At 42.0% G+C, this 27,943-nt stretch overlaps 1 protein-coding gene and 3 non-coding genes across 4 annotated transcripts; 2 read left to right on the top strand and 2 right to left on the bottom strand.

Moving 5' to 3' along the window:
• Window positions 1-2,115: 2,115 nt before the first annotated feature.
• On the top strand, window positions 2,116-2,222 carry LOC147944650 (small nucleolar RNA R71). Its single transcript, XR_015558767.1, has one exon. It is a non-coding gene; the product is annotated as a small nucleolar RNA R71 (small nucleolar RNA).
• A 9,009-nt stretch (window positions 2,223-11,231) lies between these two features.
• On the bottom strand, window positions 11,232-11,338 carry LOC147944651 (small nucleolar RNA R71). Its single transcript, XR_015558600.1, has one exon. It is a non-coding gene; the product is annotated as a small nucleolar RNA R71 (small nucleolar RNA).
• Window positions 11,339-25,132: 13,794 nt separating this feature from the next.
• Window positions 25,133-26,865, top strand: LOC147944652 (uncharacterized). The gene is made up of 2 exons (XM_087512670.1): window positions 25,133-25,758; window positions 26,088-26,865. The coding sequence occupies exons 1-2, from the start codon at window positions 25,133-25,135 to the stop codon at window positions 26,863-26,865; spliced, it is 1,404 nt and encodes a 467-aa protein (XP_087368796.1).
• LOC147944653 (small nucleolar RNA R71) lies at window positions 25,311-25,419 on the bottom strand. The gene has a single exon (XR_015558777.1). It is a non-coding gene; the product is annotated as a small nucleolar RNA R71 (small nucleolar RNA).
• Window positions 26,866-27,943: the final 1,078 nt, after the last annotated feature.

Below are 27,943 nucleotides of genomic sequence, written 5' to 3' on the forward strand. Positions count from 1 at the left end.
GTTGGAGCTCATGCATCCGGAGGATCAGAACATGGCATTGAAATCCTCTTCATCCAAGGCGGTGTATAAGCGTTAGGTGTATGAGGCTTGCCAAGGATGTTAGGAACAGGACCAGGGCGGGACTTAGGTATGGGAGGGTATCTTTTCTGTCCTGCAAAATCATCAACAGAAGAAACAAGCACTCTACGATAATCTCGTGGCTTGGTTAACTGCAAAACAGTTTTTATCTCTTTGAAATTCTTGTTGATGATAGGAGGAAGTTTAGGTGAAGAAGATACATACCTTGGCCTTACCTGAGGGCTCTGGAGTGTGGATTGATGACTCTTCTGTTTGGGAACAGGTTTCTGACTTGGAGCATCAGTTTTGGACAAGCTTTGTCGCGGACGTGGAGGGGTGTCGATCGACACTCTCTTGGTGGCATCGATCGACACTGAGCCTAATGCTCGTGTTGCAGAAACTTTTTCAACAGAAAAAGTCTGTCCATCAATAGTAGGAGCCCTCCTCAGCTTATCCATCTCAAAATTCAAACTCAAACCATCCACATTCAGTGCTATGTGTCCCTTCTGCACATCAGTGATGGCACCAGCTGTAGCCAAGAAAGATCTTCCTAAGATGAGAGGATCTTTAGGCTCTTGATCATACTTCAGCACCACAAAGTCAGTAGGAATCATGAAGTTGCCAACCTTAACTGGAATATCCTCTAAAACACCTTCAGGAGTTCTTCGGGAGCGATCAGCTAGGATTAGAGAAATCTGAGTTGGCTTGAATTCTGTCATCCCAAGTCTCACAGCAACAGAATGTGGCATCAAGTTGATGCTAGAGCCAAGGTCACAAAGTGAGTGAGAAAACCTTCCTGCTGAGATTGAGCAATCAAGTACAAAGCTTCCAGGATCTGGTAACTTCTTAGCAGTCCTACATTGAATGATTGCACTCACTTCCTTAGAGACAACCACTTCCTGCTTTCTCTCCTTCTTCCTCTGAACAGGCTGGTTCAACAGAATTGCACTGACATCTTTTGTAAGAAGTGCTCCTTTTTCAGGGCTCAAACCATTGGATACCATTCTCTTCACATACCGCTTAAGAGGTGGTGAAAGCTTTACTGCATCAATTAAAGGCATCTCAATCATCACCTTGTCCATCATTGCTTTGCATCTAGCTTCCTCCATCTCTTGCTTAGACTTTCTTGGCTTGTGAAAAGGAATCTTAGGCTTGTAGACCCTTTCAGCAACAGCTAGAAGCTGAGATTTTGTGTTTTCCGCATCTGACTGAGATGGGTGTCGACCGACACCCAGGTGGTGTCGATCGACACCATCATCTGGATCCGATAGATTGGCCGATTTTTCTCCTTGTTCTGCAGAAACAATTTCACCATCATCTTCATCTCTCACTGATATGGCATTGCAAGCATGTCTGGGGTTTGACTCAGTTCTTGCTGGAAGATAATTCTCTTGCCTTTTGACAGACCCAGCAGTCTGTGCAACTTGAACCTCCAGCTTCTTAACATGAACATTCAATGCTTCTATCTTCCCATTCAGTTCAGTGTAGACATTGTCAATCTTTCCATTGAATGTCACTGTCAAATTCTCTTGACCTTGTAGAAGCTGCTCAAGCATGGCCTCCATTCTACTCTCAGAAGAAGTCTTAGGAGGTGGAGACTGATAAGATGAATTCCCATAGGTTCTTGTATAGCCATTGTTCTGTTGCTGCTTCTGGTCACCATTGTAAGGTCTGTTTCCTTGCTGATTACCGAATCTCTGTCCCTGATACCCAGCTCCATACACATAGTTGACATTCTCCTCTGAATTCTCTGGCTTTGGCTCAAACGTCTCAACTTCAGCAGCAAATTGGACTGAATTCTTTCCCACAAGAAGATTGTGCACTGAATCAAGCTTAGCACTAACAGAAGCTAGCTGATTTGCATCAAACTCTCCATGCAGTCTCTTTCTTTCAGCATCAGCTCTTTTAGTGCTATTGCTAGAAGCCAAATTCTCAATCAAATCTTCTGCATCTTCTGGAAATCTTGTCTTGAAGTTCCCATGACTTGCAGCATCTAAAGCTAACTGATACTTCCAGTCACACCCTCTAAAGAAGATACTCAACAGTTGTACCCTTGAAAAACCATGGTGTGGACAGTCTCTTTGATAAGCTTTGAACCTCACCCAAGCTGCCTTGAAAGCTTCATCATGTCCTTGCTTGAATTAAGAGATCTTGACTCTCAGCTCATATGACATTGCATCATCATAGAAATGGTTGAGGAAAGCCACCTTGATATCATGCCAGTTTGTCAGAGATCCAGCTGGCAACTGCTTCAACCACTGAGATGCCTCTCCTGCAAGTGAGTATGGGAAGAGCTTGCAGAATATGAAATCCTCAGTCACTCCATTAGCCTTGATATTGGTCACAAGATCCTCAAAATGCTCAATATGGTCCAGAGGCTTCTCATGGGGCAGAGGAGAGAAAGGTCTCTGTCCAACCAGTTGAAAGTAAGCAGGCTTCAGCTCAAATTCATTCCTCTGGAATGGTGGAGGAACAATAGCAGACCGGTTCTCATACACAAGATCAGCCTGGTTGTAGTCAGCAATGGTCCTGATCAGATCCCGGTTTTGGTCCTGTCTACGAACTGGGTTCTGTACGTGGTTGGCAGCTCCACGCACGTCTGCAGGTGGGGGGTGTCGATCGATACCCTCTTGTTGGTGTCGATCGACACCGTCGACACCATCAGCTGGTTCGTCAACAACAGCAATTTCAGCAATCACATTGCCCTCAACATCAATCTTTTGGCCCTGCTCATTGCGCAAGTGGCCCTCTTGATCCCTCGAAGCACCATCCTCATCTCGCATCAGAATGATAGTATTAACCATCTTTAGAGATTTGGCTGCCTTTCTGTTCTCACGCTCAAGTTTTCCTAACTCTTGGTTTGACAAATTCACAGTAGGACCAGACTTGTTGCTCCTTGTGTTAGGCTTATTAGGCATACACCTGAAACACACAAGAGAAAAGAAAACAAAAGCGTGTTAGTTTGAAAATAAGAAGAAAAATTTAGACAAAATCTAAAACTCAAATCTAATGGTAGATCAAAAGAGTCCCCGGCAACGGCGCCAAAAATTGATATGCTCAAATTAATCCCTAGAGCTACTCTCTCAAATTAAGAGATCACTGCAGTACTTAGGGGTCGAATTCCACAAGGACTCAAGACTACACAATAAATTATAGAGTTTTATAATTATGCTAAACAGATTAAATTGAATTAAAAATAGCAATGCAAAATATTAAATAAAGCTTGTTGTAAATTCAGAAGATCAAAAAGCTAGGCCTAGGGAATTTCTCAGGAAATTATGAAATATTAAATCAATCAATAAATTAGGATTCAAACAATTAAGAACAGATCTAGAACTCTAAACACTTTTATAAATTAAATCAGTTCTCACTGCAAATAATATCTAAATTTAAAACCAGGAAATCCAAATCTCTTTGTAAAATTCTAGGTAATAAATCAGCAATAAAAACAGGTTTAGATTGTTCACAAAATTATTAAATCAAATTTCTTTGCAAGAAATAATTTTGCTCATCAAAAGGTTTTTGTCAGGAAAATCAATTATATTCTCATATCAATTTATTTTCCTAAAGTATTAATTCTAGGTGATCAATCAAGAATTAATATGAAGAACAACCTAAGATGAAGATCTAGAAAGATAATGAATCCTAAATAATCAGATCTAATAATTCATAAAATCCCTGTGAAAAACCCTAAACCTAACAAGCAAACTACTCAGACACATTCAATGAAGAACAAAACATGATACTGAATAATAAGCAATTGAGATTAAAAAGAGTAAGAAGGAGTTCAAGAAATTCTTCTCTCAAAGCAGTTCAGATCTCTCTCCCAAAGGCTCTCAAAATCTCTCAGGGTTGCATGAAAAAGAAAACTTGATAGAATGAAACTTGAGGGTTTGGAAAACCTAAAAACACTATTTATATGTCCTAAAACACGTCAGGGACTTGTTTTGCAATTATGGAAAACTTTGGGGCAGATTTGTAAAACTTCCAAATTTGGCTCTTTTCTCGTTGGCAACAAGGGTGTCGATCGATGCTCTCTAGTGTCGATCGATGCCCTCTCTCATATTCGACTCCAAGCTGATTTCCTCCAGATTATTGCTCCAAAATGATCCAAACTGTTCCACTTTGCTCTTTGCATGCTAAAAACCTGTAAAGACTCAAAAACAATCTAGAAACAAATGAAAAGACACTAAAATGTATTAAGAAGACGATCTAAGTTGAAGATTAAGCGGGATTGGCTCAGAGATTAGTTCTTACTCTTTTAAAATGTATTTTCTAAACTTGTTACGCAGTTATAAGTTATAATACTTATGATAAATTATTAACTTCAAAGTTGTACAGAGCACATGCAAACAAATTTAGGTCAAACCCCGTAATACATTTTCTTTATAACTTCTTTTAAATATTCAGAATTTTCTAAACATTCTTTAAAATAAACTGACAGAAATTGCCAAAATTTATTTTAATCCTCAATCGAAGCTTACTATATTAACCGCGAACATGTGATCGATAGTTTATTATGCATATAAGCTAGCTGTACGATGTAATTTTTTTTATTTGATGTATCTAATCTATTAAGTTATTGCGTTTTGAAAAGGTGACATGCACTATCAAACAAAAAAAATAGGATTATAAAAGCTGTAAGCTTGTAATGGAAGCTTCTTAACCTAGTACTCAAACGATTTATGTTTTTACATCAGATTTGGGTTCGATTTAGAGGCACTTTCTTACATATTAATAATGCAAAGCGTATCAGAAGTTTCAGTGCAATGCACTCCATTAACATGCACTATCAAACAAAAAAAAAAGGATTATAAAAGTAGTAATAAAGCTTGTAATGGAAGCTTCTTAACCTGGTACTCAAACGATTTGATGCTTTTACGTCAGATTTGCGTTCGATTTAGAGGCACCTTCTTACATATTAATAATGCAAAGCGTATCAGAAGTTTCCGTGCATTGCACTCTATTAACATGCACTATCAAAAAAAAAAAGGATTATAAAAGTAGTAATTAAGCTTGTAATGGAAGCTTCTTAACTTAGTACTCAAACGATTTATTGCTTTTACATCAGATTTGGGTTCAATTTAGAGGCACTTTTATATATCAATAATGCAAAGCCTATCAGAAGTTTCAGTGCACTGCACTGCCACTGAGTCAAGTTGTACTATGTAGAATATTGCAGATAGATCATCATTTATAATAGAAATTCGATGATAATATAATATATCGACAAAGTGTTAAAATAAAAAACAAAATGAAACTCACGTACCATCGTATAAGAATACTCTTGCCATACACACGTTTGCGTCAGTTACCTTTGAGATTTTTGAACAAAAAGAACCGGCCGGTAATTTCGGGTAGGATATTACAAATTGATATCATAATTTTATTACATGCCACATATATGGGAAGTTGGATATCAGATATCAATTTTTTTCAACTATTCTACTCATATCATTATCCGACTTGTAGATACCACGCACTTTAAAAATTTCTAATATAACATACATGTTCACGAATCACGTACAGTCTTATAGAGATGCTTGAGTTCTTCCATCGGCGAAGCCGGTGTGCTCAAATAAGTTAGTTTGTTACGAGACTATCAGGTCCACCAGGATAATTCGAGGTGGATAGCCCTTATGTAAATCAACATATAACATCAGATTTTAAAATTTATACTATTTAAGTATGAACTTTTGTTCAATTTTTAAACGTTTAGTTAAGTATTTAAAAACTATAATTAGGTAATAAGGTAAATGTTTAAATATTAAAGAAGAATACAGATATTTTCAAATGTGTAGCTATTTTAATTAAATTTAGATTCGATAATAAATCGGACATCTATTTTTATCAGGGTACCCATTTTCTTTATGAGAGGAATACTAGTAAAAATCTATTACCCGTGAAAGTCTAGTAAGGTAATGTAAGGCACATCCCAAAATTCAAAGGACACTGGCTTCGTCGCTTGCTCTGTGCATATGGTTTGTTAAGAAAAAATATATGTTATAAATATTACATAATTGTTGTGAAACTAGAGATACTCGAAAGATGTATTCTCTTATTCTTATTGATTTAATCATTTAGAGGTTACATATATATAGTAATATAAAAGCTTAAACATAAACCGACTTAGACTAAAGACAATATGGCCGATGGGCCTTTGTGGCTTTGGACGAGTATGAGCCGGTTATGGAAATCCATCCTAAGTGATTTACAACATTCCCCCTTGGATGACATAAGCGTGCAGATGTTAAGCGATCACCATAATACGCTTGGGGATGCTGCCTCATTAAAACCTTACCAGGAAAACCAAGTGAAACAAAACCATGGTGAAGGAAAAAGAGTACAACACGTATTACTCCCCATGTTCTAAGCATCACTAGAAGTCCTTAAGTCTCCGCATTTCAATCTGGTGCGTGAGCTTCTTGAATGTTGATGTCGGTAATGATTTGGTGAAGAGATCGGCTGAGTTGTCGCAAGATTGAACTTGTACCACTTGAACTTCTCCGGCCTTTTGTAGTTCATGTGTGAAGAAGAACTTAGGTAAAATTGCTTCGTCCGATCTCCCTTAATGTAACTTTCTTTGAGCTGTGCGATGCAGGCGGTATTATCCTCATATAGTACGGTTGGCTCCTTATCATCGGTCATACCACAATCTGACCTGATGTGTTGAGTCATCAACCTCAACCAAACACACTCAAGGCTGGCTTTATGCATTGCCAAAATCTCCGCATGATTAGATGATGTAGCGGCAATGGTTTGCTTCATCGAACGCCATGAAATAGCTGTACCACCGTGTGTAAACACATAACCGGTCTGAGACCTTGCATTATGTGGATCCGATAAATAACTTGCATCAGCAAAAACAACTAAATCTTCTTTGTTATAGTTAGTATAAAATAAACATAAATCTGCCGTCCCTTGTAGGTAACACAATACATGTTTGATACCGTTCCAGTGCCTTTGGGTCGGATAAGAACTAAATCTTGCTAGGAGGTTCACGGCAAAACAAATGTCTAGTCTAGTGTGGCTAGCCAAGAACATTAACGCTCCTATAGCACTGAGGTATGACACTTCAGGACCGAGAACTTCTTCATCGTCCTTCTTTGGACCGAATGGATCACTATCCAAATTTAAACTTCTCACAACCATTGGGCTAGGCAATATGTGAGCCTGGTCCATATTAAATATCTTGAGTACCTTTTCAGTATATGCCATTTGATGCACAAGGATTCAATCATTTATGTACTCAACCTGCAATCCCAAACAAAACTTAGGGGCTGTTATTGGAGAGATGATTTCTAAATCCATATGCAATTGTAAATTCTAGAAATCCAAACACATGGATTTTGAAATAACATGTTTTATCCTTGGATTTGAATCCTTCTATTTTACACTATCAAATCCATTCAAATCCATTTAAAACATAATGTGGATTTTGAAATCCAAAAACAAATCATTAAATGAATAACATGGGATTTCAACAAGTATTTGAAAATCATGGAACCAATAACACATCATTTTGATAAGTATTTTAAAATCAATGATTGAATAACACATGATTTTTGTCTAGATTTCCAAATCCATTAAAATCATAGAACCAATAACCCCCTCTTAGTTTAACCTAGGTCTTTCATTTCAAACTCTTTCTTGAGATATTCAACTATTTGGGCGATTTCCCCAGAGGTTCCTAGGATATTCAAATCATCCACATATACTGCTATGATTACAAACCCTTTGTTTGCAAACTTCTTTATAAAAATACATGGACTGATGGGATCATTCTTATAGCCTTCTTTGGCTAGGTACTCACTTAACCTATTGTACCACATTCACCCACTTTGTTTCAGTCCATAAAGGGATTTGTTTAGCCTTATGAAGTATTGTTCTCGAGAACCATTCTTATCTTTGAGCTCAATACGCTCTGATAATCTCATATAAATCTCTTTATCCAGTGGACCATATAAGTATGCGGTTACAACATCCATTAACCGCAAATCCAGTTTTTCTCTTATAGCCAGACTTATTAAAAATCTAAAAGTCGTTGCATCCATCACAGGGGAGTATGTCTCCTCATAATCAATGCCTAGTCTTTGTGAGAATCCTTGTGCTACAAGCCGTGCCTTATATCTCACGATTTCATTATTCTCATTTCTATTCCTTACAAAGATCCATTTATGTCCAACTAGCTTTACATCGAATGGTGTGCTTAAGATCGGACCAAACACATTCCTTTTCTTTAATGAATTCAACTCCACGTCAATGGCTTCTTTCTATTTTAACCAGTCTTTACTTTGAATGCACTCTAATATAGACATGAGTTCATGATCCTCATTTATTTCAAGTGCTACCTTGTATGCAAATATTTCATCGATGTCGACATTTTTGCGGTTCCATTGTATTCTACACATGATATAATTGATTGAGATCTCATTATTATCAATATCTCCAGGACCTTGAGGTTCAGCGTTCCAAACCTCATTCGGTACCTTAGGCTTTACCGTGGCCATGTTTATAATTTCTTTTTCTTCGGTTTTATTTGCACATTTCTTAGATTTCCGAGGGTTCTTATCTTTAGAACCTGATGTTCATATATTTTACCATGTTTTCCCTTAGTTTATTCACATCTTTTGCATCTTTTGCTAGCCATTTTCATCATTATTGTGTAGCTTTAGGCCAAATCATGCATTAGAGTTTAGTTGCATTGCATTTGCATCTTTTCATGCATAAACAGGTGATTTTGAAGCTTAAGGAGCATGGAAACAATCCTGAGGAGAAGTGAAGCAATCTTGAGGAGGAAAGCAAGAGAGTTAAGGCTGAAGAACCAAGCTCCGGAGTCCAGCTCGACCAAGCACTCGACCGTGTGGGTAGATGGTCTCGACCGAGTGGAGTGTGCACAAGAGAAGCCAGCTCGACCATGGACTCGACCGAGCACTGGTCGAGTTGACCAAACCGTTGACTACTTTGACTTTTTCTGTTTTTAGGGCTTCCACCTCCTCACCTATATAAGGCCTTGTACCTGCAGCCACCAAAGAGTCCAACTTTTTAGATATTTCTTAAACCTAGTTTTTACCTTTTTTAGCTTTATTCCTTTTGCATTTTTATTTTTAAGATCTTGTACTTCCTTAAGAGAGAAGACTAGATTCTTATATTTTGTTGGTTCTATAACTTTCAAGATATTGAGAATTTGAGTTTCATCCTTTCATCAATATTGAAGATCTTTGTTTAATCTTTCTAATAATGCAAGTTTCAATATTTTCTGGGTTTCTGACTTTGTTCATCATGTATTGTTGTGAGTAGTTTGCTTAGTATCATGAGGATGGGTTAGGATGGATTGATCTTGTGGTTTGTGTGATTTGGTCAAGCTTGATTGTTGTAGATCTCTTCTAGGGTAGATGATCTTAATGCTGATTCTATATCTGAGAGGGTAGAGTCTGATTTCAAGCTTCTTAGCATCACACCAATGTTTAGGAAGCATAGATAAGGCTAGATCTAGAGCTTACCATTAGGCTTGCTAAGAGATTAGAGGTCTTTTTTGGTTTGAGATGTATTGCTTAATGCCTGCTTGTGTAGATTCTTTACTGTGTGAGAACAAGTCTAGAAGATGCATAAGCTTGATTGTTTCTTGACCATGAGAGTGGGAGAAACTTGTCTTAGATTTATATGTCTAGAGGTTAGCTCAAAGTTTGCTTGAGGTTTGTTGACCAAGTTAGATAACCACAATGATTAGTTCATCCCATGAATCCATCCTCAGGACCCTCTTTGTTTATTGATTTTACAGTCTTAATCATGTTGCTTGCTTGTAGTTTGTTTTGGTTTAGCAATACTCTGTTTTTATTGCATTGCTCTGTTTTTCCGAATTTGTCTAGCTCTACCACTCACTCGACCTACACTCGGTCGAGTGCTGCTCGAGTTCATCCCCAGAACTTTGTGTTTCATGATTTGTGATTGTTTTGTTTCATTCCTGTTTCATTCTAGTTGCATTTCTGTTGCATTTACTTAGTGTCCTGTTCATTACTAGTCTCTCATTAGTTCATTAGTAGAAGTTTCTATTTCTGTCCCTGCATCATTACTGTTGTAATCACCCTGTTTCATTTGCATTTAGTTCTTAGTTCTTGTAGTTTACTTTCTGCATTTTACATTTTCATCTTAGGATTGTTAGTGATAAACAATCTTTACATTTGTCTTAACTTAGATTCATATGCATATCTTAACTGTTCACAAACACTCATTTAGGATTGATACCTCTTGTACTGCAATAGCATAAGGGGAATTGAAACACCCATTCATCATTCCATTCATACCTTACCATTGCATACATCATCATTCACATCACTCACCAATAAATACTTGTTTCAATTTGGCGCCGTTGCCCATTTGAGTGTGTTTTGTGACATTTAGGATCCATATTAGTCTAAGATTAAGTTCGTTTATACACTTGTGAGGTTGCTGTGCTTGAATCTTCTGTTTCTGGGTTGAAGTTCCATTTCAGGTACCACTCGACCAGTCACTCGACCACCACTCGACCGAGTCATGATCGAGCACCTGCTCGAGCCAGAAGCCGGATCTCTATAACCATCATTTTCCAATCGACTTGACCTCCTACTTGAGCCTGTGCTCAGTCGCTTGCCTAGCAAAAATCGTTTGTGTCTGTTAATGCACACAAGGTCTAAAAGAAAGGACAATCTTCTTAGGCCTATTGACAACATCAACAAAAAGACCAAGAGTTTAGGAGCTAAGCAAAGGAGAGTTGTTCAGCACCAACAAGAGGTTATAGTAGCTATGGATCAACAGGATCAGGTTCAGAGACCAAGGAACATTGGTGCTGGAGATGCACCCAACATCACAACCAAAGAGCTGGCATTGTGCCACCAACTGTTGCCAACAACAACTTTGAGATCAAGAGTGGATTGATTTCAATGATTCAGGCAAATAAATTACATGGATTGCCTATGGAGGATCCACTAGATCATCTTGATGAGTTTGATAGAATCTGTGGTCTTACCAAGATCAATGGAGTAAGTGAAGATGGTTTCAAGCTGAGGTTGTTCCCTTTCTCACTTGGGGACAAGGCTCATTTATGGGAAAAGACTCTCCCTACTGGTGCAATCACCACTTGGGATGCATGCAAGAAGGCTTTCTTGGCCAAGTTTTTCTCCAATGCTAGGACAGCAAGACTAAGGAATGAGATCTCTGGATTTGCTCAAAGGAGTAATGAAAGCTTTTGTGAAGCTTGGGAGAGGTTTAAAGGGTACCAAACTCAGTGTCCTCACCATGGTTTCAGTGTGGAGTCTTTGTTGAGCACATTGTATAGAGGAGTGCTTCCCAAGTTCAGAATGCTTCTTGACACAGCCTCCAATGGAAACTTCCTCAATAAGAATGTGGAAGAAGGCTGGGAGTTGGTGGAGAACCTTGCACAGTCTGATGGGAACTACAATGAGGACTATGACAGAACCATAAGGTCATCCTCAACTGATCAAGAAGACAAGTACAAGAAGGATCTGAAAATGGTGAATGAAAAGCTTGATAGGATCTTGCTAAGTCAGCAAAAGTCTATTCACTTTGTTAGTGAAGAGGAGCTTCCAGTTCAAGAGGGGGAGAATGAGTTTGCTGAGTTATGCTATATGCAAAACCAAGGAGGCTTCAAGGGTTATAACCAAGGAGGGTTGCTGGGAACGAAGGAGAAGCTTCTTGTGGTGTTGTTTCCACCGTTTCTCAATCAAATCTTCCTGTAGAAGAGGTGAGTGCATGACCATGGCTGATCTAAGCCTGAGATCTCTTATGTTTTGCTTGTTTGGTGTAATTTTGGTGTTTTTCTTGTTTGTTGTGATTTCTTTAGGGTCTCTAATGGTTCCTGTGACTTTTGGATGAGTTATGGATGGATTGGAGATAAATTGGAATGGAGATTCGACGATCGGCTTCGAACAGAACGCGTCTGCAGAGTCGGTGTCAATCAACACCAGGTTGGTGTCAGTCGACACCATGTTTGGGCCAGTGTCGATCGACACCACTCTGGTGTCGTTCGACACCACTCTTGTGTCGTTCGACACCAACTTGTCTGATTCGTGATTTCCTGGTTTGTTGTGTTTGTTTGTTGTTTGTTAAGCATTTGAATCTCAGTTGCTTGTGTATATAGCCCAGTAGATGGGAGGATTTCTTCACTAAGTATTTGTGATAATACTTACGCATCTCAATTGTTGTTTGTGGTGTGCAGGTATGTGACGTGGAATCATGGCAATGAGGAGGAGGATGATCTAGGGTCTCGTTTGTGTGTTATTTGATTTATTGGTTATGTTGTTGGAACCTTAGTTAGAGTTATGTTAGGTTGCTGGATAGAATGGTTAGAAATGTTATTGTATGGTTTTGTATTATTGGTATGTTTCCGCTGTGCTTAATGGTTATTGCTGGTGTAATGTTGAGTTGTTTGGGTTGGTTTAATTAAGTAGTATGGGATGCTTAAGTATATATTGTATTTATTTAAAGAAAAATTGGGAAGGGTTGTTTCATTTTGGTATCAGAGCCCTTACGGTTCTAGGATGGTTAAGTGAATGGTTTAGAGCGGTTTAGGAATTTAATTGGTTGAATTATTTTTCCCTATTGCTGGATGCATGATGTTATGTGATGAAATTGATTATGCATAGTTAGTCGATTTGCTTGTGGTATGGAGTCCTAGTATCATCCTCTTCGAGCCTTCAATGAGATTCCATGGTAAGATGTGTACTTTATGTGCGGTTTTGAATTGTGTTCTTAGCCTTCTATTTTGGGTAGTGCAGATGGCTAGAGAGGGTGCTGTTGGTCACAGGCGTGCTCGTGGTTGCGGACGAGGTCAAGTTCCCGAGGCCAGTGTGAGTCTGACCCAGAGCATGGCCAGTGAGGAGGTAGCAGAATCACAGGTTCATCCTAGTGTGCCTGGAGACCAGGCTGGTTTGGGTGGCGGCAGGGCGTATGGGCCCGGTGTCGGTCACGGTGTTGCCCCAGGTGTGAGGGTTGCAGCAGAGGGTGTTCCAGGCAGGGAGGATTTCTTGATGGACTTGCTAGCTCAGGTTTTGGTGTGGCTTCCAGCAGCAGTGCCGCCAGTGGTTGGTGGGCAGGTTCCAGCAGTGCCACCAGTGGTTGGTAGGCAGGTTCCAGTGGTGCTGCCAGTGGTAGGTGGGCAGGTTCCAACGGTGTAGCCTGTGGCGGGTTTGCAGGCAGGTATGCAGCCGGGGGCCGAGGTAGTGGACGCTCAGTATGTGCAGATGATGGTGCAGCTGCAGCGAGTGGGAGCGGGGTCTTTCTTGGGAGGTACGGATCCGAGTGTGGCTGGTGAGTGGAGGGAGCGGATGGAGGATATTTTCCAGTTGCTTCAGTAACCCAACCAGTATAGAGTGAATTTGACAGTGTATTACCTAATAGGAGATGCACGTGTGTTGTGGAGGTCGGTGACCGCACGGAGGGTGCAGCGGGAGATGACTTGGGGGGATTTTGTGTGGGAGTTTAACTCCAAGTATTTTCCCCAAGAGGCTCTTGATCGCATGGAGGGACGGTTCTTGGGGTTGACTCAGGGGGGCCGTACAGTGCGGGAGCTGGATGCAGAGTTCAGTCGGCTTGTGGGGTATGCAGACTGGGCATGGGAGCCAGAGTCGGCTCAGGTGCGGAGGTTCTTGTTGGCTTTGCGGGATGATCTGAGGACTCGGTGTAGAGTGAGGAGCTATGCTACGAGGATGGAGCTGGTTGAGGTTGCAGCTGGGATAGAGGATGACTTGAGGTCGCAGTTAGTGGTGGTCAGTCCAGCGGCTCAGTCAGAGGAGACATTGGAGCAGAGCATTCAAAGCAAGGATAGACAGTTGGAGCAAAGGCATAAAAGGAAGCGGGAAGAGACGACAGTGGCAAACCAAGGTGGTTAGGGATGCTATGGGCGCGGGAGCACAGATCACATGTTGGCATGCTGTCCCAAGAAAGGTGACTCGCAGGAGTACAGTCGATTGTGTTATCATTGTGGGGAGGAGGGGCATATCAGGCCTTTCTGTCCGAAGTGGAGGCAGATGATGGAGGTTGTGGCGCAGCCGAAGGGAGGAGCGGGTGCCCATTCTAGCGCTTAGTTTTATCTTTTGGTTCCTTTCTTTCATTATGTATTTTGGTTTGGAGTTGTAAACGATTATTGCATTTGAGGTTCTAATAAAAGTTGGAGTTCTTTGGATTTGGGAATTTTGAAACAAGTGAAAAGGAAATAGCTCAGTAATTCTACAAATGGAAAGTTTCCATAAATAGAAGGTTGCTATAAATGGAAAGTTTCCATAAATAGAATGTCGTTATAAAAGGAAAGTTTCTAAAAATGGGAAGTTTTATGAATAGTTAAAGCTTGCCTATTAATGGAAAGTGTTGAGGTAGATCTAGTCGGGGGATACTCGATGACATCAGACTTGTTTGCACAAGATCGTGAGGGCCCAACTCATGTGATACCGATAGCTCGATGGACTTTGTGGCCAGAGACTGGGAGTGGTATGTTTGCTTCGGATGACGATCCAAGAGCGCGCTTTAGGGTGACGACCCAAGAGTGGGATTTTGAGACTCCTTAGATACCGTAGCTGTGAGCCGCGGCTCGGCAGTGAGCCGGTATGTCTCAAGGGTTGCGACCCGAGAGCAGGGGTGATGTGATCACAGGACGCGACCTCGGCCATGAAGACCAAGACACGCCGGACGCGACCGAGACGCCTAACCAAGACGCATCGGACGCGGCCAAGGCAACCACTTTGGATGCGGCCAAAGCTCCCACAATCCTTCCCGGAGCCACCACATGCTCCAAGAGCTCAGCAAATGCGGCCAAACAACGGCTCAACCTATTCGTCTGGTCATTCACTCAACACCAGCCGTCCCATGAAGACTCCGAAGGCTCAATCTGCTTAGTCTTCACTCTTACCCAAGAGTGAAGACGATCAAGTCGTTTAAGCGAGGAAGTGTACTCTTTTTCCTCACTCCGAGTTTTTCCCAATGGGTTTACCGGAAAAGGTTTTAACGAGGCATGGAGCTTGGTGCACAACGCCTAAGGCCAAGTTGCTTCCCGCGCAAGGCCAAGGCGGTTATCTCTTTTATCCCTTACTTTTGGTTTAAATTTGAACATTGGGGAATATTCCTCTCGTGATGCTTTTACTTATGGACGTTGAGAGAGTTTGTGGCTAGCGTGATAGTCAAAAGGTGGCAATGTGTTCTCATTGCAAACAGAACACGTCAAAGGATGATGTACGGATCAAGATGAATCCGCGTATCCTTAAGTCCCTACCTAAACCTAACTATTTAAACTCCTCTTAGCCCTTGTTTCTCCTTTAGACTTGAATGAAAATAAAAACTTTTTTCAAGAGAGATTCTTGACTTGTCTCCATCCTCTCATTAGTCCAATCCGGGATAGTCTAAGTGAGAGAACCCTAGCAAGACTCAAACCGGGTTCGAACTTGTTAGCGACCGTATCAATAGAAGAATCAACTCTCTTGTGTCGTCACTCGATCCACTATCGTCTCCCCTCAATTCACTTCCATCTTTTCCCCTTCGCAAATTTGAGTCTTCTTTCCCAAGTTCTCGAGTTTTCCATCGAAGCATCTCAACTCGTCTCCATCATCGTTTCCACCGCAACCGATTGTTTGTTCGTTCCGCATCCGTACCGTCCGATCGGCCAGTGTGTGGCTTTTCGACCGTATTCCCAAACGGCTCGTTTGAATCACTTCAAACTCCATTTCCCCTTTTTTGTTTTTCGCCTAGATCCAAAGCCCAGAACCTTTGCGGAGGAAAGTTCTACCGTTTGAAAGTTGGCCGAGAGCTCAAGCCGCGACCGTACCGCGACCGCGTCTCCGTTTAAAGTTTCAATCTTGAGTTTTTAGTAGTAAAGCTTGCATCTTTTTGTTCCATAGGTTCTGTTTGTTCTTTTGGTTTAACTTGGTGCATGATTAAGGTTGTTTGTCGATTGTTTAGGGTGTTAGTTTTCATTTTTGTTTATCGTGTTCATCACTCTGTTCATCCGTGTTCTTGCTTGTTTACTTTTAGATCGATAAAGTTAGCGACTCATTTTGTTTACGCGTTTTGTTCTTTGTTCATAAAGCACTTCTTGTCTTGTAGCACTTTTACCTTTGCTTTATTTGTTTTAGTCATAGGTTTTGAACGTGTCATAGCTGTCTTCAATCATTGTTGGTGAAACAAAAGCTTAGGTGGTCCTTTGAATGAGTGAAACTCACGCGCCACGTCACCGACGACCAGTCCGTACAATGGCAGAAGAAGTTCTACTAGTGCCACTGTAGTGACCCTCGCCAAGAGGTAAAATTCAAAATGAAAACTCAAGGCCAAAAGCTCAGGAGAGGAAGCTAGCAAGGAGAAAAGAAAGTTTGCTGAAGAAAAGTCCGAGAAAATTTGGACGGATCGAAAAGTGACCGAGTTGTCCGAGACGTACCATCCGAGTCGTCCGAGACGTACCGAGGACCGAGAGTTGTCCGACGCGTACCGCAAAATACTGGGAATTGCCGAGAAAGTCTGAGGGACCGAGAATTCCCGAGGATGTCCGAGGATTTACCGAAGATGTCCGAGAGTATCGAGAGTTGCCGAGGATGTTCGAGGACTGTCGAGAGTTGTTGACACTGTCCGAGAGAAAGTATCGAGAGTTGTCGATAGCGTCCGAGAGGAAGGACCGAGAGTTGCTGGTAACGGTCGAGAATTGCCGAGAAAGACCGAGTAACGTCGACGGGTGACCGACGACCGGTCGAGCCGACAAAATTCCGTAATTTACGGAATTTGTTTTTCCAAGAATCAACCAATGGGAATTCATGCAAGATTAAGGGAGGAATCAAGAGGATATTCCAAGGAATCTCTACAACAAAGTTGGAAGTGGAAGACATCATGATTTCCATGCAACCAATCATGTTTCATGCAAGTGTGAATGGAGAAGGCATGCAAGATTCCATGTGACAAGTGTTGTCTACACTTAACAAGTGTACAACCACAAAATGTCTAGCCTTAAGGAGTGGCACACGACACACATGCATTGGGCCAAGTCGCTCACCTCTTTCTCTATATAAAGAGCTCTATCTCCTCTCAATTTCGCAAAAATTGCTTAAGTAAAGAAAGAGAGGAGAGAAAGAGAAAGAGAGGAGAGAAAGAGAGAAAGAGGAGAGAAAGAGAAGAAGTGCTGCCGCAAGGGAGAAGAAGTGAAGAAGAGGAGAAGCAAGACAAGACTATCGCACGACCGCAGTTAAGTGTTGAATCGAGAAGGAACTCGATTTCAACAAGGGAGAGGATTCAAGTGTTGCCGTGAAGAAAATCCGACCACTCATCCCAGAGATCGCCGGTTTTCTGTGAGTTCAGGCTCATATTTTTGCTGGCTTAGATGGAGAATTAAAAACATCCATCTAGTGCGCGGTTCGCATGAATCATTTAGATGCATTTACTTGAAATTCTTTTACGTTTTTCTTGTTAAGTTGCATGCAAGGTGAGGTTACACCGGTTACTAGATCGAAATGATCTAGCAACAAGGGTGGTGACTAATTAAAATACTTGAAAACATATGAGATGAAAATCATATAAACTCAAGTATAAACATTGGTGAGGTCTTAAGACGTTTTAGTCCGCGAGAAATTCCGGCTAAGCATAGTAAGACTTGGTATCGCTGTCCTTCCCATCCGTGCCACATGCAGCCGCGACATGCAACCCATGTTCGTGTGTTGTAGGGTTGGTTACGAAGAGCTCGGAGGTTACTGGGCTCGCTACCCTGGCCGAGGCTGTCTACACGACGGTGTAGCTTTGAGTGAAGCCCGATTGCATGCCTTCGTGGCTGTAATACGGTTGTTCAGGAAGGGTTAGGGAGAGGAAGCATACCGGGCCCATGAATTAGAACTTGTTAAAACTCTCGTTTTATTTCAAGTTTAAGTTGTTGCATGTTTGTGTTTATGCTTGCATGATGTTTTATGTCATTGCATGTAGTGGTGATTGATTGTAGAATAATTTTGCTTAGCTTATCAGCTTCCGCATGTTATTTCTGATTCATTATTGTGTTGTGTGCTTGCTTGACAATCGTTTAATCGCTTGCATGTAAGATCTTATGCTCGCTTGTTATTTATACTCGCTTGCATGTTGATCGTTTATGTTAGCATTTTGTTGTTGATGGGGTATGGGATTTGGGGTTTAATTCTTTGCAGGAACCCTGAGCTCACTAAGTAATCTTAGATTACTTATGATAATATTTTGTGCTGCAGGTGACCCTAGAGGGAACTAGAGGGCGTGGTGAAACCCGGAGTAGTTTTATTTTGTGTCTATTGTAAAATACAAGTATGTTTTTATTTCAAATCAAACTCGGCACTAAGCCTTGTTCAAAAACTCTTTTGTAATAACTCTTTTGGTTAATTAAAGTATTCGGGTTTCCTCTATTCGGGCGAGTCGTACTGATATAGACTTTGTCCGAGTCGGTTCAACGCACGGTGTATCTGTAGGGTTGCAAAGCCTGAAGGATGTGCCGCATGGTCGGGAACCTCACCGATGGACTGGCCGAAGGGCTTCATTTGTTCTCGCACCCGGCCAGATTGTTAGTGAACGTTTCCCAAGTAGCGTCTCGGTGCCGTCCGATGGCCTTGGTGGTCATAGTACGGTTCGGGGGCGTTACAACGGTGGTATCAGAGCATGGTTATGATGCTGTATAGGACTCGCATTTTCAAATGATTTATCGAGTCAAATGGTCGCAGTAGACACTTAGGATAATCCGGATCGTTCATCACTTAGGGTTAGATGGGATTAAGTAAACCCTTTTGTTGATCGTGGATGCAGATGTCTCGTCAAGGATCCGAAAGGACTAGGTCGACGCATCGTTCGCCGGACACAGGGAGGGGTTCAAGTCAACAGTTTGGTCCGGAGGAATGGGGTTCGCATTTTGGAGATGCGCGAGGGGAGGAATCGTTTCCAGGCATATTCGAACCGAATATGTATATGCCTGAGTGGGATGTACCTGGCGCGACGCCAAGATACACACCAGCGAGTTCGACTCGTTTTAGTACACTGGAGGGAATGTACCTGCCCGGGTTGGAGTTCATAGAATCTTTCCCTCAGAGGCGCCATGCGAAGTGGTTGGAGTTCATAGAATCTTTCCCTTACGTCATCAAATACAAGAAGGGCAAAGAAAATGTGGTGGCCGATGCTTTGTCAAGGAGACAGGCTCTCATCACTACTATGGACGCGCGAGTGTTGTGTTTTGAAAGCATCAAGGATGCATATGCTCGGGATGCTGAGTTTGGAGATTGTTTCCAGAACCATGGGAAGGGAATTTACACCAAGTTCTACCTTCATGAGGGGTTCCTATTCAGAGAACGACGGCTGTGCATACCAAATGGCTCTATCCGGGAGTTGCTTGTTCGAGAAGCTCATAGTGGTGGCTTAGCGGGTCATTTCGGTATCACCAAGACCTTGGCCGTACTAAAGGAGCATTTTTACTGGCCAAAGATGCGTAGTATGGTGGAGAAACACGTTGGTTGATGCATCGTTTATCGCACTTCCAAGTCGACAACTCACCCGCATGGCCTCTACATGCCTTTGCCCGTGTCAACCGCACCATGGATCGATCTCTCCATGGATTTCATCCTCGGCCTACCCCTTTTCGTGCATAGAGATAGTATCATGGTGGTTGTTGATAGGTTCTCGAAGATGGCTCACTTCATCCCGTGCCACAAGAATAATGATGCTGTGCAATTGGCGAACCTGTTCTTTAGTCAAGTCATAAGGCTTCATGGCGTGCCTCGCACCATCATATCTGATTGGGATCCCAAGTTTCTTGGCCACTTCTGGCGCACCATTTGGCGAAGGCTCGGGCCAAAGCTCCTCTACTCCACCGCGGCCCACCCTCAGAGGTTGTCAACCGATCAGTAGGCGCTTTACTCCGCACAGCAATCGCAAGCAACAAAGGCTCCTGGCTCGAGTGCATCACGATCATTGAGTTCGCGTATAACCAGGCAGTGCACTCGTCCACGAAGAAATCACCGTTTGAAGTCGCATATGGCTTCAAACCATTGACGCCACTGGATCTCCTCCCTATTCCACCAAATGAAGCCGAGAATCAAGACGGAGCCGCAAGAGCAAAAATGGTCAAGGCGTTGCACGAGGAGGTTCGAGCCAAGATCGAGCGAAGGAACGAGCAATACGCACGCTTTCTCAACCGAGGCCGTAAACTGATGCTATTCAAGCCCGGCGACTGGGTGTGGCTTCACTTAAGGCGAGAGAGGTTCCAGCAGAAAGGAAAGGATAAGCTCAGCCTGCGTGGAGACGGCCCCTTCCGAGTCGTTGAAAGGATCAACGACAATGCTTACTGACTCGAGCTTCCAGGTGAGTTTGGTACATCTACCTCTTTCAATGTCACTGACCTCGTTCCGTTTGATGTAGGTGAAGATGGAGATGTTTTGGGGACAAAACCTTTTCAAGGGGGAGGGAATGATGTGATCGCAGGACGCGACCTCGGCCAAGAAGACCAAGACACGCTGGACGTGACCGAGACACCTGACCAAGACGCATCGGACGCGGCCAAGGCAACCACTTCGGACGCGGCCAAAGCTCCCACAATCCTTCCCGGAGCCACCACACGCTCCAAGAGCTCAGCAAAGGCGGCCAAACAATGGCTCAACCTATTCGTCCGGTCATTTGCTCAACACCAGCCGTCCCATGAAGACTCCGAAGGCTCAGTCCACTTAGTCTTCACTCTTACCCAAGAGTGAAGACGATCAAGTCGTTTAAGCGAGGAAGTATACCCTTTTTCCTCAGTCCGGGTTTTTCCCAATGGGTTTACCGGAGAAGGTTTTAACGAGGCATGGAGCTTGGCGCACAACGCCTAAGGCAAAGTTGCTTCCCGCGCAAGGCCAAGGCGGTTATCTCTTTTATCCCTGATTTTTGGTTTAAATTTGAACATTGGGGAATATTCCTCTTGTGATGCTTTTACTTATGGACGTGGCTAGCGTGATAGTCAAAAGGTGGCGACGTGTTCTCATTGCAAACAGAACACGGCAAAGGACGATGTGCGGATCAAGATGAATCCGCGTGTCCTTAAGTCCCTACCTAAACCTAACTATTTAAACTCCTCTTAGCCCTTGTTTCTCCTTTAGACTTGAATGAAAATAAAAACTTTTCTCAAGAGAGATTCTTGACTTGTCTCCATCCTCTCATTAGTCCAATCCGGGATTGTCTAAGTGAGAGAACCCTAGCAAGACTCGAACCGGGTTCGAACTTGTTAGCGACCGTATCAGGAGAAGAATCAACTCTCTTGTGTCGTCACTCGATCCGAAGCCCATAACCTTTGCCGAGAAAAGTTCTTCCGTTCGAAAGTTGGCCGAGAGCTCAAGCCGCGACCGTACCGCGACCGTACTGCGACCGCGTCTCTGGGTCACATCAGGGGGGGGTGGGTGTGTGAGACTCCCTGGATACCGTAGTTGTAGGCTATGGCCTGGCAGTGAACTGGTATGACTCAAAGGTTGCAACCTGAGAGTAGGGGGAGTGTGAGTGACTTCCTGGATGCCGTAGGTTAAGGTGGTTAGCCTGATAGTGAGCCGGCATGATTTGTTGGTTGCGACCGCGGACGGGGGAAGCACTGAGTTGTGAGCAAATAACGTCTAGGATGTGAGTATATTGACTAGAGGGAGACCTCGTGGGTTCAGTCGAAGGTGTGCGGGCTGTTGTGACAGTTGCACGAGAAACCTTGGCTGACAGTGTTCAGTCCGGTCGGAGGACGTGCGAGCCGTGTTGATGGTGGCACAGAGGTCCTTGACGGATGGACCGTGCTGTAGGGATTCGAGGACAAATCCATGTTGGTGGGGGAGAATTGTAACATCCGCGAACCATATATTGGGATTTGGGGATAGGTGTCGATCGACACCAAGGGTGTGTCGATCGACACTAGCTTTTTGTGGTTCGAGCAGATTGAATTAATTTGGCGATTTCTAGTTGGTTTGATTTATTTGGTTTCCTGAACCGTCATATTTAAAGGGAAGTCGAGGGTTTTGTGTTTGTGGTCGCTGATTAGTGTGAAAAAGAGAGAAAGTGGTTGTGAGTGTTCTTGAGAGATTTTAGCTTGTTCTTGGTGGTTTTTGGTGATATCTGTTGGTGTGGAAGGGAGTGTGGTTGCTGGGAACGAAGGAGAAGCTTCTTGTGGTGTTGTTTCCACCATTTCTCAATGTAATCTTCCTGCAGAAGAGGTGAGTGCATGACCATGGCTGATCTAAGCCTGAGATCTCTTATGTTTTCCTTGTTTGGTGTTATTTTGGTGTTTTCTTGTTTGTTATGATTGATTTAGAGTCTCTAATGGTTCTTGTTTGTTATGATTGCTTTAGGGTCGGTCCACACCAACTTGTGTGATTCGTGATTTCCTGGTTTGTTGTGTTTGTTTGTTGTTTGTTTAACATTTGAATCTCAGTTGCTTGTGTGTATAGCTCATTAGATACGAGGATTTTCTCACTAAGTATTTGTGATAATACTTACGCATCTCAATTGTTGTTTGTGGTGTGCAGGTATGTGATGTGGAATCATGGCGATGAGGAGGACGATGATCTAGAGTTATGTTGTTAGAAACTTGGTTAGAGTTATGTTAGGTTGATGGATAGAATGGTTAGAAATGTTATCGTATTGGTTTTGTATTATTGGTATGTTTCCGCTGTGCTTAATGGTTATTGGTGGTGTAATGTTGAGTTGTTTGGGTTGGTTTAATTAAGTAGTATGAGATGCTTAATTATATATTGTATTTATTTTAAAAAAAACGGGAAGGATTGTTTCATATTAGCTATAGTTTTCATATGGATTTAGAAAGAGTTGGATAGGATTTCAAGTAAAAAATGTCTATTATCAAGTATTTCTGGTTTCAAGAAGGTTTTACAGGTTTTATAACCATTTGGACCAAAAGACAAGGAAAATACGTTTTAGGAAAGTTTCAGAGCTTTACAGTACGGGCAACATTTGAAGACCTTCCCAAACTCACATTTTGACGTTTTTGGTGCCTATGGAAATCTGAAAGATTCATCTTTCTCCCCGAAGTAGAATCAAGTCAATCTAATCATTCATCCAGAAGATATGCCCGATTTACCAGAACGTGTTATAAACTGACGTAAGAAGAACCGACCTACGGATGGGCTTTTATCCAAGGCCTAACCAGCGACCATCACGGCGTCCCAGTCCAAGCCTCCTCCACGGTCCAGAAGCTTATTTCGCCGCCCCTTTTCCTGCACTTAAGAAGAGAAAACATTTCTACCCTTACAAAACCCTAACCCTAGACAAAACCCTATAAATACTCTTAAGACATAGGGTTTTCAAGGTGTGCTTCCTTTGTGCCTCTAAGTTCTTCATCCACGCCACCAGAAGCCAACCTAGAGACGACCAGAGACTCCTCTACCGCCGTCAAAAATCGTTCTCTCTCACCTCCTCTTAGAAGCCATCGCCAAAGTCACCAATCTCTCTTTCTACTCTTTTCAGTTACTTCATACTATCTTTGCTGTGGGATCAAGTTACTTTTGTGACAAATAGAGAAGTTTACTTTGAACCCCCTTTTGTTTATTGATTCACTTTTGATGCTATACTTTATAATATCAATGTAGTTTCTTTGCATCATGAGCGAGTAGTTTACTTTGTTGGGTTCTATGGGGTGATTCAAGGAGAATTCATAGGTTCGCTTCAATTAGATTGCTAGATCTTATTTTTGGTTTTATAATAGAGTTCTTTTGGGACATCTTTATCTTAATGCTTATGCTTGGATTGATCACCAAGTGCTGATCTAGAGAACGGGAGCTCTAACCGCGTTATCCTACTTCTTTGAACTAGTGTTATATCGAAGCCTTGCTCGTAACCTGTGTAAGTTGAGTTGCGAAGTTTGGTGAATGTATCAAACTATTTTTACTAGCTGGTTGACATGCTTCGTTGCCTACGAAAGTTGAGTAACGGAGTGTGAAGACTTTAGACTTTCTTTCTATGAGAATAGCTTGTTAGTTCATTAGTGTTTTGTAGTTGAGAACCTTGACCGAAAATTAGTATTTACTTGTTAGATCTTACACTTAATATTGCTTAGAACCATGAAAACCCTAAGATGACTCCCAAAACACCCAACGCCTTAGCCTTATAGTTTTAAACCGTTTTATTTATTTGCAATAGTTTTTAGGAAAACCGAAACCCCAATCTCTTCTTTAGTCTTAGCCATAGTTCTTTCTCTTTTAATTCAATTTGTGTTTGCTATTACTCTCTGTGGGATCGATCCTAAAATACTACAACTGATTAACTGTGCACTTTCAGTCGTCGTGTAGTCTTTTCAGGTAAAAGATTTGGAGTGAAATTCTACAAACATCAAAGCTTTTTGGCACCGTTGCCGGGGAGTAACTAGCTGCCCATTGAATTTGATAAGAACTCTCGTCTAAGATACTTTGAATTTTTCTTTTGAATTTTTCAATTTTAGTTTTAATTTTCTTGTTTTTCGATAACCTCTATTTTCCCTTTTAGTTTTTGTTTTTGGATTTTGTGGTGCATGACTAGGAGTCAACCCTCCCGAACCGTATCTCCAATTCAAGACATTGATTGACTAGAACGTGAAATCAGGAAACTTCGAAGACAACAACTCATGGCCGAAGAAAGGAACCAGGACCAAGGTCCCTTTAACTTCGATCAGCCGCTGATACCTCCTGCCCTCGACGAGCAAGGAGAGCCGATTCTTGCACAAGGTGGCAACCCCAACCTTGTAGCCGCTGATCCACAACTCGACCCTGAAGTTGGCCGAGAGAACCTATAAAGCTCCTCGTGATGCTAATCCTCTAGGCCTGGGAGACAACCTTGATGTTCCTCCTCACCAGCCTGCTCTAGTCATTAATCCACCACTACCTCAAGTTGGCAGAAGATAACCTGCTTATGTGCACCCTCTAAGACGTGCCGTTCCTAACCGTACCATATCTGATTATGATGCTCCTAACAAATTCGTTCAAGACCGTGCTGCTATCCGTATCACTCATCCTCCAAGACGTGATTACAAGATTAAACCTCAAATTATTGGTTTGGTGAAACAAAATCAGTTCCATGGCCTTACTACTGAACATCCGATGGACCACATTGATCTTTTTGAAGAAATATGCTAACAACAAGAACCAATGGAATTCCCGAAGATTACTTGAAGTGTAAGCTTTTCCCTTTCTCTCTAGCCTACAAGGCTCATAGATGGTTAAAGTCTCTACCTTCTGGATCGATCACTAGCTGGGAAGGATGCAAGTCAGCCTTTCTTAGCCACTTCTACACCAAGTCTAGATCCAACTCTCTTCGCAACAAGCTGCAAAGTTTTCAACAAGGACCGGTCGAAAATTTTTATGAAGTATGGGAACGTTTTAAGGACTATGAACGTGACTGCCCCCATCATGGTTTTGCTCAAGGTAACCTCTTAAGTACTTTCTATAGAGGACTACACCCTAAATATCAACTGTCACTCGACACAGCTAGCAATGGTTATTTCACTACAAAGACCGTTCAAGAAGGACGAGTTTTCATCGACAACCTTGCCACAAGTAGTAGCAACACTTGCACCGATTTTGATAGAACCATCCGTTCTAACATGATGAACCAACTTCTTAGGAACCAAAAATGTGGCGTAAACGCTTGTGAGACTATTAACAATGGAAACATGGAGCCTTTCCAAGAAGATTTTTATGACCAAGAAGAAGAAGTCAACTATGTTGGTGCTCAAGGATACTACCAAAACCGAGGGTACAACAACAACTTTAGAAACACTTCTAACCTTTCTTATAGGAACCCAAATGTGGAGAATCCCCAAGATTGAACTATCCTCAGCAAGCTAACCGCTTTCAAGGCAACAACTTTGGTGGAAACAACAACAACAACTTTCAGCCGCGACCTCAATTAAACAACAACAAGCCGCCTTTCCAATCCGGACCAGCCCAAGCACCTACCTTTCAAGCTGATACCAACACCGACAGAAAGATGCAAGAACTCCTTGTTGCTTTTCAAAAGCAATCAAGAGAAATCAACTCAAGGATGGATAACATCTATACTGAACTGAATGGGAAGTTTTAAAGCATTTCTATCCATGTCAAGAAGCTTGAAACTCAAGTTGCTCAAACCGCTAATGCCATTACACGCCAAGTTGGTGTACTTCCGGGAAAACCCGAAGAGAATCCTAAAGGATATTGCAATGCTATCTCAGCCGTACCAGCCCTCACCTACCGTGACGCCAAGCCTATGGTGCCACTGTTTGACTTTTATGAAGATGTTATTCATATGACATGTCCATTTGATGAAGAAACCGCAAGCCACTACCTCTTAAGGAGACTACCTAAAGCTGAAGACCCAGGACGCTTTGTTTTCTCATGCTCCATAACAGGCATTGAATTCTCTAACTCTCTTTGTGATTCTGGTGCTAATGTTAATGTTATGTCAAGATGTGTAGCCGATACACTAGGATTGCGAGACATATCTCCATCCAACCTCAGTTTAGTCTTTGGAGACTCATCACAAAAGGTTCCCAACGGATTTGTTCGAGACCTACAACTTGTAGTGGGAGATTGCATAGTCCCTACCGATTTTCACATCCTAGATATGGAAGACAAGACCGAGAGACCATTGATTTTAGGAAGACCATTCCTAGCCACAGCCGGAGCCATCATGGACTGGCATAACCAAAGAATGACTCTCACCAACATCAACGGAGATATTTTCTATGAAGTTAAACCATTCAACCCACCTACTCGACGGTGTAGAGAGGAAGATTATGCAAGAGAGCCACCTAATGCCTACATTGGAGAAAGATCTAAGAGAGCTTTTCTAAGGACAACCGACTCTCCTCATCCTGCTTGAGAAAGCAAGCTAACGTCAATCCAACAACGTTAAACAAGTGCGCTTCTTGTGAGGCAACCCAAGCTAGTAAGTATTTATTTTTAGGATCTACTTTCTTTTACTTTTAATATTTTTACATTTTAGTTTCAGGTTTAAAAAAAAAAACACAAAAAAATAGAAAACAGAAAGCCAAAAGAAGGAAGAAGAAGTCCCCATGGATTGGCAACATACACCATGACTAGTGGCAAGTACCACCTACTGACCGGCCATGTTCAATGTGATCAAAGAATGCCGAAGGCGACGGATCATCACCATCCTTGAGTGACTGACGCCGAGAGTCCCCACTAGTTGTACCAGCCGTAGCCAATGCTATGTCTTATAAACCGCGTACCATGTCCTGTGTACCGCGTACCGCACCACCGTACCTTCTACTGATGTCTGCAACCGTTCACCCATGTACCGCGAGTCAAATCCGAACCACCACCATCCTCACCATCTACCATCACCATTCTTTTATTTAGGTATTTTTTATTATTTTTTATTTATCATTATTATTGATGGTTTTAGGTTTTTGTTTCAAGGAGGATGCATTTAGAGATATATCAAACACTATTCGATTGAACTTAGCCTAGTTAATACTCGATGTCAAGAAACCAAAGGAAGTACAAACGGTTAGTCACCACAATTTAATTCCACAGCCGACTTGTAGATAATTTTTGGGCGACCATAAAACGTCTAGTGTCGACACACACATCATTCCACCAAGGTGACATTGTTCTTAAGCCCTACACTTTTCTTTATAATTTTTAATCCTCAACTCTTTCTTTTTTTCCACCGATGACGGTGTCATTTAAGTCTAGGGGGAAGGATGTTCATCCTATACTAATGATGCTTTCTATTTTGTTGACTTGAGACCTTTTTCCACTTTTTACATCAAGTTTTTGACATTTTTATCGAGTCACATTTTTTTTATTGAGTCAAAACTAGTAGGGGATTATGATATTATTCTAACAGTTTATTTGATTTGGATTAACACTCTTATGACTCTTGATTATGCTTGACAACAGAACCAAATTTTGGAAAGACTGTGAGCCGGCTC

The sequence above is a fragment of the Camelina sativa genome, chromosome 5, assembly GCF_030686135.1.
Source record: "Camelina sativa cultivar CO46 ecotype springtype chromosome 5, ASM3068613v1".
In the NCBI taxonomy this organism is placed as follows: Eukaryota; Viridiplantae; Streptophyta; class Magnoliopsida; order Brassicales; family Brassicaceae; genus Camelina; species Camelina sativa.